We start from the raw sequence: 12,241 nt of genomic DNA on the forward strand, positions 1-12,241 counted from the left end.
AGATGGGTATAGATGGAAGTAGTACCTTCTATTAGCTCAATTTTATTAGTGGGAAAAAGCAAAGAACCTTTCAGGAGCAGTGATCTTTGAAGAACTTTGCTTTTTTCTACTCCATCTATCTAAAAACCTTCTCCTGGAGAAAAGATCCTAAAAAGTCTTAAAGTTGCCATCAGAGAAGATGGGCACCTTTGTGGCTTGGTCACAGCTAGGACAACCTTGCAGCTGCCTCTGTAAATGTGACATCTTGAGATGCATCAGAGCAGTCATCCAGAAATATTGAACCCATGCAAAATAATGATATCTGATCATTTAACATCAGTTTGAAAAAATAGCCAGGAAGGCCAAGGTGAGTAATAAAAACAGCACACTATAAAGGAGCAGGAGCCAGTGTAATTACCGAACAATCTCTTACATAAAGCAGACTGTTGCACCACCGACTTAGTTCTTGTGTAACAGAGACCAATACTTGAACTGGATCAACACTTGCTCCACATAGGTCTGAATCACTCTTGCCCTTTAACCAGTTCAGCTATATAACACCTTCCTAATCCTTTCTTTGGGATTCACTTCGTATTATATTCATGTAGAGGTGAGACAAAATCATTATTATTTCATTTAATTAAGATAGCATATTGGGCATCATAATCTGGGTCCAGTCTGGCTTCAAGTAATTAACTCAAAGAAAATATGAGTGAAAGACTTTTCTCTGCACAAAAGTCAGTTTTTAATTTGGCAGTTTGTTCTTATGTTACCTTTCAAAACACAGAACTATTTCTCCTGGTACTTTCTGAATTACCTAAAACACGTTCATAATCTTTACTGTTTCTTTCTCCCCAAGATGGTATTTAAAGTAATACATAAGAATCTGAAATTGCTGCACTGCCTATGATTAAGACTCAGGGAAATGTATTTTACTTGCTCTGAATGATCTCATATTTAAATAAAAGAACACTTTACAGAAAAACAAAGCACTTAAAATGACACATTTCTTTCTCCCTCAGTAATTTTCCACCTTCTAATGTCTTAAATAAGGAAAGTTTGTACTTTAGCATAAACTTGCACAGAAAACTAACCAACAAAATGGATGCATTACTAGGATATAATGGCTGAAATTACCACAGCAGGGCGGTTTTATAGCGATGTTGGTGCCTTCATTAGGCAACTCAGGCTGAGCAGGTAATGTGTGTGTACATGGGCATATCCAGATATAGATCACATATTGAGAGAGAAAGGTGGGCAGAAGTTGGAGCCATAAGAGGACATGATGTTTCAAGGATGAAAATCCTGTGACAGTGGTGTGTTTTGTTGGGATTCCCGAGATGAGATAAATTTCTTTCTGGTTGGACTGGCTCTGTGCAGAGGAGTCCCGCAGGTCTGAATTCTCCCCTCTGTCTGTATCATTCTCTCCTATGATGCTAGTAAGATAAGTTATTGATCACTATTTTTTTTTTTTTGTTCTTTTTCTTTTTTTATATATTTTTTTCCCCAGTTTCCCTTTTCTTTTCTTTATATGCCCCACTTCTCAAGTTCCACTCCAGCCACCTTTTCTCCAGGTTTGTGCTCCCATGTTCTCGCTTTTCCAGGAATTTCATTTTCTCAGTCTCTTTTTAAAGCCAACCTTCCTGCCTTCTTTTTTCCCTTTATCTATATCTTTGTATTCCTTCTTTTTGCTTTCCTGCCATTGTCTCTGTCTTAATACAGCTCCACCTATGTCTATGCTGCTCTTTCTTCCTGATCATGACTGGAGTTGAACTTTCCACTCTCCCAGCCTTCTCTCTTCGTCCCCACCAGCTTCTATATAATTTCCAGTCAATTTTTGCTTTCTGTAGTAATTCCCTTTTTCTGCCTCCTGGACACGTAAGACAAGCTATTCACTTCAGAAACAGAAAACAAGCAGCAAGTCTACTGAAAAGCCCTTGAGAAAGGCAAGAGAAGTAATAATTATTTCCATCTTTCCAGCATCAGCCTTGCCTTTCTGCAGTCTCATAGAGTGCTGAGGATGCAGTCTGGGACTCCTCGCATGACGCCACCATACCACGAGCAGAGGGAGCAGAGAATAGCTTTCCCTTGGGAGGGAGGTGGTGGCTGAAGCTTTACTGAGGAATGGAGCATTTAGATTAAAAAGAAAACAGTCTTTTCCTCATCCCTTAGAAAGACAGTCAGCTGGAATCTCTTCTTAGTATTTTTTCCCTCATACAGAATATACTAGAAGGGGTAGCCTGGGATTGTTCCTCTAGACTTAATGACTCAGCAGGCATCACTGATCTTGAATGCCAATGACATCTCTCTGGTGGTTCACACCTTGCAGTGCTGTTCCTTCAGATACTTTAGGATTCAGGCAAACAGCAGACATCTTGCATCAAATTTTCCATGTGCTTTTACAAGCAATAGTAGTTTGTGGGGTTTTTTTAAGCTCTGATTCTGATGTTGTGTGCATAGATAGTATTGTTCCATAGTGTGACACCAATAGCATCCCTATCTTTGCCTGCACTGGCTGAGAGTCATAGCCAGACTGCTCTTCTTTGCTGTAAGTGGAAGTCTCCCCGTTATTACACATCACAGTCCTCTTTTCCTCACATCTTTTCTGTTTCTATTCCTGCCTTGTATTCCTGTACATTTCAAGTTTCATGCAACCATGAAGAAGTCTACTCTTGGTCTCAGATCTGTTTCCTCCTGTCTTAATCCAGCCCATTTGTGCTTAGCCATGGAGTCCATCCATGATGCAGTGTTTCAGGCATGCCAAAGTAGTCATAAGAAGGGGATGTTATGGCAAGCAGAGAGGCTGAGGAGAGGGAGGCAGTAGTGTGAAAACTGAAGGAAATGAAGTGTTGTTCTATTTCTATCACTTATAAATAATTCTCAGATAAAATGTTTGTGGTGGAATCGTATCCCTGCTGAATTCAATTGGAGTTCAGTGACTGACTGAAGATGTAGCATCTTACTCTTCATTCACTCTATATTTAACCCAATAATTCTGGAATTAAATCTGCATTAAATTATAATTGTATAAAGTCGTTTTTTTTTTTAATCACATTGACTTATTGCAGAGGAAAAACAGAGAAGGAGGAAAGGCTTATATAGTATTTATCTAAGTATATAGCTGTGATGCTATTGAGACCAGGGTTAAAGAGATTCCCTGTACTTTGTTACGAATCGATGTTCATTTCTGCCTAGAGACACTTCTGTTTCCACTTTGTCATCATATAATGACACTTTCTTGCAGGATTGTCAGAAGAGACCATAAATCTATCCTAGGACTAGCACAAGGACATAATTTTGCACTTTTTTTTATTTTTTTAATGGAAAATAAGACATTGCTGGAGATAACAGATTCCTGCTTCCTAAGTGCCTGTTGAAACATTTTGTTTCACATTGTTTTTCTGAGTTTCACTGGATTTATTTTGAAAGGATGTAATTTCTCTGTGAAAGGTGGTTGTTGCTTTGCTCTTAGGTCAGGCCCATGCCTCTTAATTGCCTCAGTAGCCATTTGCTTACCTGCAAAGGGAGATTCCCACCTCCTTCCCACATGCAACAGCACTGATTTGAAGAACCCACTATGGCTTGTTGCTTATACTGTGGGAAGAGCTCAACTTCTCCACTGTGCCTGCAACCAGGACATCACATAGTGGGGGTGGGAGGAGAAGCAAGAAGTTTGTCTGAACTGTGGGCAAAGACATCTGAGCTTCTTACGCAGAGGGATGGCTGCATGGGATGTATGAGATATGTGAGTATGAGACAGTGGATGCATGGGAGGTTGAAAAAGCAACTTCCAGCATGGGTCTCAGTCAAGGGGGTGAGAGCATTGGTAGATGGGATGTCTCCTTTACACCACTCACAAAGCCTTGGCTTAGTGTAAGAAATGCTAGGGATACTCCACTGATGGCGAAATTATGTTTATTTTTCCAAAGCAGTTAGATGGCTGCTGGTTGTATTTTTCTTTTATTTGCTCTGTGTGCATTTATATACGGATGATCATACATGCTCTCCGTGTCATGTTTGCATTGCTAACGCAGTTGATGTTGCCTCCCTGAGCCCCTCTCCATGTGTAATACTGATTAGCCTCAGCTCTTCAATACACTGTTAAATCTGTATGACAAGTGGCCATGTTAATTTTCCTAAGACAAAGAAAAGTCTGTAAGAATGAGCTTGAAACTCTTTCAGAAATTGTTCCTTTTTTTTTTTTTTTAAACAAGTAGGATATTTATAGCTTTTCGATACTAATACTTTCATGTAGATGTGCTCATAGTTGGCTCTGTAAATATAAGTATTCTTGGTGGGAGACGCCCTTAAGGCCTGTAGCAATCTTAGAAAAATACCAGTGCTTTCTGCATATAAGGATCTGCTATATATGTATTTCGTTGAAGGGCAGGATTGTATGCCTCTATATTCATAAAAGGAATTAAATTCTGGGAAGGAAATTTTCCTGTTGATTTCAGCTAGCCCTGCAGCTGACTGTAATGTGCATTTATGTTACCACTGAAGTTGTTCTGATCAGAAAGATGTTACTGGTGGAATGCTTGAAAACACGGGGCTTGCATAACTTTATCACTTAATACAGCTATTGCAGCAGCTATTCTTGTGGTCAGGCAGTGTAACTCCTATTTAATTTTCATCTTTCTGTCGTATTTTTATGCTTAAAATCTGAGGGGAATAATAAATAATGTGAAAAATCGCCTGAAGAAGACGACCTTTCACTTCAAAAGTACAAATCAGACTGAACTGTGTTTCAACCACTTCACTAGAAACAGACAAAAATATAATTAAAGATTAAAAGAATAGACACAGAAAGAAACACAGGAAAGTCCAATATCAGCATAAAGAACTTCTTTGTGAAGAAAGCAGATTTTTTCTTTTTTTTCCCAATGCCAATCATATTGTATTTATTCACTGACAATTATTATCATTTTGCTTCCTTCCTGTTTAGGAGATTGTCAACTTCAACTGTCGGAAGCTGGTTGCTACAATGCCTCTTTTTGCTAATGCAGACCCAAATTTTGTGACCGCCATGCTAAGCAAACTGCGATTTGAGGTGTTCCAACCTGGAGATTATATTATCCGAGAAGGGGCTGTCGGTAAAAAGATGTATTTCATTCAGCACGGTGTTGCTGGTGTCATCACCAAATCCAACAAGGAGCTGAAGCTGACAGACGGCTCTTACTTTGGAGGTGAGTAGGAAAAAATAAATGAAAATAAATGATACCATTGGAGTGAATGCATTAGAACAAAACATGTCTGAATATCAGACAGAGACATCAGAACAAGTCTGCTGAGTGTCTTTTGCTTATACAGTTCCAACTGCAGAGTGCACAAAATATTTCTGAATAAGACATTCAGAGTCTGCTTACTATTGTGAGGATAGTTATTGAAGATGCAGGATGACCTTCCTGAATTTTTAAGTTATTTTGAATTAATTAGTCTGTTATTTAACAGACAGTATTTAAATAAAAATATAATAATCTACATAGTAATTTTATAGCTATTTAAAGGTAAAATAAACAAGAGCCATTTTCTTTTAAAAGGGATAGTGGTTTTGAGTCATAACTGTAAAGTACTTCTAAAAGGTAAAAATCCCTGTAAGAATTACACAATCAGGCAGTGGATAAAAGGCGATTATTTATATGGGTTATTTTGGTATTCATGAATATTTCAAGCTGTTATTAGTGCTTTTTCACTGAATTTTAGTGCACAGCAATGTTTATCCTTCCAGTATGTACTATAAGAAACCAGACTCCCTATCTGACTAGTTGGCTATGTATCTAACGTATATATTAATTAAAACCAGACATGAATTTTAATCCAAATTAAATTCATCTGGTAATCCTAATGAAAAATAGGTTTTCATTTAGATGAAGACATCTGAATTTGGATTAAAGCAATCTCTTTTTTTAGTATAACAATAGAGCATATGAAAATGTTGTTCCTTGTGACTGTAAATTTTCTTTGCGCAATAGACTAGGTGTCTGCTGCTAAGAAAAGCAACAAGGCTGCTTTCCAGAAGCTGACTGAACACTTCTGTGTACCACTGCTGCCCATGACAGTTACACTTACTTGATCATTGTATTAATTTTCTGTTGAATACCTTGAATCATACCAGAAATGAGTGAAAAGCCTTTCAGAAAACATTCAATTGAAAGCCTAATCAGTGGCATTTAGCTGGTATACAGAGGTGAGAAGCTTAGAAAAGCGAATTGGGTTCAGTGTTTGAATTGGGGTGTAGGGTTGCTTAACTAATCCCATTTTAGAATAATATGCTAAAGCAACCCCTACTGATCTGGCCAGGAGGCCTTGTCACTCTGCAGTAGCCTCTGCAAGGTGATTTGTACCAGTTATCCCACAGGCTTAAACTGTAGGTGCTGAAGACAGGAGATTAAAGAGAAAGAAAAGGTGAATGCTGAGGGTGAAGAAACAGAGCAACCTTGGTCTTGGTCTTCTCTATGCTTAGCAGTGCCCCAGTTTTTGAAAATGAGTTTGCAAGAGCCTGCATGCTGAATCTGACCATAATACTCCTCTGAACCAGCAGCGGATCAGAGGAGATTGCACATGAAAGTATTTTACATAACTGTCAGCCTGTTGTTGCAGTGCAAATGACTACTTAGCTCATCCTGTTTGTCCGCTACCCTTCTTAGCAGGAATGCAGACAAAAAGTAAGCTATTTGCAGTATCCAGACACCACAAGAACTTAGTATGCTGCAGTTTTGCTCATCCACACTACAGCTGGGATGAGACAAGGGGTGCGAATATGAGGGCAAATTTGTCCCTAGCCTAACAGCTGCTGGGGCAAATGGGAGATTACAGCTGCTGCTAGATACAGCCTGGAGAGGAGAGACAAGGAGAGAAGTGCAAACACACAGGGAGAGACAGCCTGAGAAAGTGCCCTGAGATCCAAAGTGTTGTGGTTCAGATCTGTTTTAAAAAAATAACATATAGCATTGTGAATTCCCAGGAGGGGATTTCAGACCCCAGAGAAGAATGACCTATTTGACTGCAGCTGAAAAGAGAGGAAACAAGCTGCACATCGGTTAACTGTGAATTGTAAAGGTTTGGTTTGTCAAAGCAGAAAAAAAAAGCTCTAATATTCTCTTCTCTTTGGAAAAGTCACTCTTTTCCTGAAATGTGTATCATAATATGGGTAGAGCTTCCTGACCAAAGCAGACATGAGAGAAGTTGAATAATGAAACAGTAACCTGGATGAATAAGCCTGTGTTCAAATTCTAAGACCAATAACCCATTTTTTGCCTAATGGAAACATGAAAAGTTTGAGACTGAGGTACCATTTAAGCAACTGCAACTTGAAACTTCAGCTTCAACTGTATAGCTCTCAGGTCTGACACAATAAATCAATGTGAACACCCCTGCTCTCACACGCAAGGAAAGGGCACACAGGTGGGAGCGATGTGCCATACCTAAACAGATAATTTTTCAGTTTTTAAATGTCTTATGCATTGGAAGTCCCCAGTGGCAGCTCAGACGTGATAACTGTTGGATGTCAGGTATTTCCCAAGGGCCCTGACTCTGGGGAGATTCAGGAGGAGTTTGTGAACAGGCAGGCTTACCTCTAGAACTCACAGAGGAGTTCACCAACATCCAACATTTGGAGAAAGTTTTTCAACCTTACAATGTGTAAAATGTTCAGGTATTGACACATTGTATTAATAGAAAACTTAAGACGCTGTGGAGCTGTGGGAGAGCTGGAGGTTAGTGTTAAAGCCAAGATTTTTGAAGAACCAGAGCCATGTCACCAGTATTTGGGAGAGGCTTGAATGGAGACCATTGGGAGAGTGAAAGCCTGGAAGGCAAAAGATTTAAACATTTAAATTCTCTTGCCTGATCTTTGTTCTTAATTAAAAAACAAGCTTCCGTGTGGATCTGGGTGTTATGTGTCTCATATGAAACTAGATGAACCTTAAAGTTGCTTGGAAATTCTTCTCAAAAAGAATGTGCCTCGATAATCGCCAATGGAATAGCTAAATCAGATTGCAGTTCACCTCTGTTTTACATTCTCTGTTGATTTGTGAGAGAGGTGCAGAGTGGTGACTGTAGAGGGACATCGTAGATGTGGTTTAGATTGCCATGTGTCTTTTTCCTCATCTGTCCTCACGAGTTTCTCCTTTCTGGAGGGAAGGAGTAATACAAGGCAGTAACCACAGACATCATGTGATTTGTTCATTGCTAGTCCTGTGGGCAGAGCATGGTATCCCTTAACCTTCCTGCATGTTCATAAATGTAATCTTTTTGAACTTTGTGTGCAGAGGCACTACTTAGCCCAGCAGCATATAGGATGCTAATTTTCATCCCAATAAGTTTTCTTAGACTACTGATTGAAGGATATTATAATCCTATGTGTCTACTCCAAGTGCTAGTAGGAATTTGAAAGTATAATAATTTCTGGTGCTATCTTTTTCCCCAGGCCATGTACACCCTACCCTTGCCCCCACTCCCCCTTTGTTGGAATACACAAAATGTGTAAGGGCATGTGTAAGAAATGCTAACTGGTCTATACTCCTTCCAATCTGCAGTCAACATACAGAAAACAATATTCCCCAAATTGCTAGCTGTCAAATATGTCCAGAAAAATGTATGATTTGAGGCTGTGTTCTTTTAAATCTTTCAGTAGTGACCACAGAGGAAATGTTTTAAAGAGAATGCCATAAATTATGTCTTGAACAGACATGGATCATCAGAAAGGTTGTTTCAAAAAGATTCAGAACAATCCGTTTTCTTTTGCCTTTTACTGACATTTAAAGAATTTTTTTTTATTGCGTTACCTTAGAATCTCTGTGCTCACATGGTTTGCTCATGTGAGTTTTTATAAAAGGGACAGGAATTAGGCAATGAAGAATACTTGAAGCTATTTTTCACTATATTGCACAGTTATATAGTCATTTCTACATCAACCCACAGTTACCAGTGGAGGATTTCAGAAGTATTCCAGGATTTTAATACTCTACAGATGCTTTAATTGGATTTCCCCAGGACCGTGTCTGTTATTTTTGAGGAAATACAGCAATACTCATTTTTCCTGAACATCTATGGATTTTTTTATGTCTTCCTTCACTTTTCCCCCTGTTTTCTAAAATGTCTCCCAGTTTCCTGTAATTAGGAATGAGATTTGCAGCTAAACTGAGGGAGTGTGGACTGGATGATCAGGTAGTGAGATGGACTGTGAACTGGGATGGCTGAAGGAAAGAAGCCAGAGAGTCATGGTGAATGGGGCAGAGTCTAGCTGGAGGCCTGTATCTAGTGGAGTGCCTCAGGGGTCAGTACTGGGACCAGTTCTATTCACTATATTCATCAACGACTTGGATGAGGGAATAGAGTGCACTGTCAGCAAGTTTGCTGATGACACCAAGCTGGGAGGAGTGGCTGACACGCCAGAAGGCTGTGCTGCCATCCAGCCGGACCTGGACAGGCTGGAGAGTTGGGTGGGGAGAAATTTAATGAAATACAAGAAGAGCAAATGTAGAGTCTTGCATCTGGGTAGGAACAACCCCAGGTACCAGTATCAGTTGGAGAAGGTCCTGTTAGAGAGCAGTGTAGGGGAAAGGGACTGGGCGGTCCTAGTGGACAGCAGGATGACCATGATGGCCAGCACTGTGCCCTTGTGGCCAGGAAGGCCAATGGCATCCTGGGGTGTATTTAGAAGGGGGGTGGTTAGTAGGCTGAGAGAGGTTCTCCTTCCCCTCTACTCTGGTCTGGTGAAACCACACATGGAATATTGTGTCCAGTTCTGGGCCCCTCAGTTCAAGAAGGACAGGGAACTGCTGGAGAGAGTCCAGTGCAGGGCAACAAAGATGATGAAGGGAGTGGAGCATTTCCCTTGAGGAAAGGCTGAGGGAGCTGGGGCTCTTTAGCTTGAAAAAGAGGTGACTGAGGGCTGACCTCATAATGTTTATAAATATATGAAGGCTGAGTGTCATGAGGATGGGGCCAGGCTCTTCTCGGTGACAACCAATGATAAGACAAGTGGCAGTGGGTACAATCTGGAACACACGAGGTTCCATTTACATTTGAGAAGAAACTTGTTCTCAGTGTGGGTGACAGAGCACTGGAACAGGCTGCCCAGAGAGGTTGTGGAGTCTCTTTCTCTCGAGACATTCAAAACCTGCCTGGACGCCTTCCTGTGTAACCTCATCTAGATGTTCCTGCTCCAGCAGGGGGATTGGACTGGATGATCTTTTGAGGTCCCTTCCAGTCTCTAGCATTCTGTGATTCTGTGATTGCCGCTGCTTTCAGTAAAGCAGTAAATGCATCTTTTCACAAATAAAAGAGAAACTTCTCCCACTGAGACTAACACAGTTTTCATGTGAGGCGAAACAAGGTTGCCCTCAATGGAAATTATGACCTTCTCCTTCTAGTTGCTTCTGTAGGGAGAGTAAAATGTGAATGAATAAAGTCAGGAGAGAGTTGATGGTCAGGGTTATGCTAGCACATAGGACAAAACCATAGGGAGGGTCAGGAGAGCATGTGGAGTAAGATGGGGGTCAGTGGGGAGTGGACTCTGCGTATGGGTGAGAGTCAGCTTGTGAGTGGTACAAAGAAATGTGAGACAGAGGAACTGCAAGTGAATGAGATTGATGGGAAAGGGAAGAAAATGCACGGGGCAAGAGCACACTCGACCAAGATTAAAGCAGTCTTCAGAAACTGGAAAGAAGTGGGAAGTTTCTTACAGCTATCCCTTATATACAGCAAGTAGGAAAAACCTGACTGCATATGTGTCTGCAGCTAAGTTGAATTGCAAGCTTGAGATTCAGTCTTCCTGGGATGAAAAATAAAAATCAGGAGGCAGGTAAAATATGGAAGTAATTGTATTTTGAGGATGTTGTGATGCCTAAATTATTTTTTTAGTCTGATTCATGGCTTTGAGTATCTGCAGTTTACAATACCAAAAATGTAAAGTCTTTCTTAAGTATGTAGCTATAGAGAATGAGCGCTCCCCTATTTTTTTTGTCTGTCTCAGTGCATATTTGTGTTTTGCTTCTTTAATACCTCAGTAGTTCAAACTCATTTATGCTATAATCCCAGTAGTAAATGGTAGAGAGGAAATTGCCAGGTTTCAATCCTGCTGAACCTTTTCCTCTCAGTGCCAAGTGATTGTATTAGAAATTACTCAAAGGTTTCTTGTGATGAGAGAAATTACTGAACAGATTGCATATGAATTTTTCACTAGACACATAAAATTGGTAAAATGCAAACATTTTGAAGTCTTTACAGATGAAGCACAAGAATGTGAGTCTTCTGCTTATAGAGGAGCACAGTTCATCATTTACTGAGGCTTTACAGAGCAGAAATAATAATGTATCTAGTGAGCCTAACACTTATCTAATTTATATTGTACCTATATGTTGGTAAAAACTGGAGTATTACCACTTCTACAAGGCAATTTTTTGCTGGGGTATATTATATTAGAATCACTCTTTTATGTCACATACGTTGATGATTCAGAATGCCTCATGCTTAATAAACATGCAGGAACGTAAGAAACTAAAGAGACATTTTCCTTAGTGAAAGAACTCCTTTCCAACTATTTCCTTCCTCTTACTCTGTTGCCTCTTAGAGCTTCTTTAGTCATCAAAATGGGATCTGGGTCTGCAATTTTTCCTTCTCTTCTGGAAAGGCCTTTTGCTCCCTGATGCCTGGTGACCCTCCACTTCTCTGCACACTCCTTATCTTAGCCCCAGGATGTGGTCACACACACACTGCGATGGGCTGCAAGCTCCTGCTTGGGGAACAAAGGAGAAATGCAGCTTTTTGCTATTTTATAGCTCACCTCAGGTTGTTCCCCCACAAGTATAAAGGTTAAGCCTGTCCCAAAGGTACTGCAGGGCACATTGATGAACAGGAGTGGTTTTGTCCAGCTGCCAGCCCCATGGTGTCAGGGCAACGAAGTCCTCATACTGCTGCACAGGTGCTGAACCACCCTTGTGCTTCATTGGTGTGCTGGCGTGAAGCTAAAACACCTACAAAGAGGAAGAGAACGGAATAAATCCAGCACTGCCCAAGCAGCAAGGCTCAGGGCAGCTTAGTAAAAAGAGGATTTCTGGGAACACATTCTGGATTCTGCTGTTACTTCATTTGCTGCCTTGCTGGTGGACACAGGACTGATTGTTCACTGTGGTCTCATCCTGCTCCTGCTGCAGTTACTGGCAAAATTCCTCTCAGCCTCGAAGAACACAAGATAAGACTCATGTCCCTGCTATCCCATCCATCTGTTTCCACACCTGTGTTGACACAGGCTTCCCTT

The 12,241-nt window shown here is 40.5% G+C and overlaps 1 protein-coding gene across 1 annotated transcript in view; it reads left to right on the top strand.

The window, feature by feature from the left end:
- HCN1 (hyperpolarization activated cyclic nucleotide gated potassium channel 1) overlaps nucleotides 1–12,241 on the top strand; it is a gene marked incomplete at both ends in the record, with an annotated part of 195,527 nt that overhangs the window by 166,537 nt on the left and 16,749 nt on the right. Inside the window, one exon of the mRNA XM_080362948.1 lies at nucleotides 4,925–5,165. Within this exon, the coding sequence (XP_080219074.1) occupies nucleotides 4,925–5,165 (241 nt within the window). The remainder of the gene's footprint in view (nucleotides 1–4,924; nucleotides 5,166–12,241) is intronic.

The sequence above is a fragment of the Nesoenas mayeri genome (assembly GCF_963082525.1).
Source record: "Nesoenas mayeri genome assembly, chromosome: Z".
NCBI lineage: Eukaryota > Metazoa > Chordata > Aves > Columbiformes > Columbidae > Nesoenas > Nesoenas mayeri.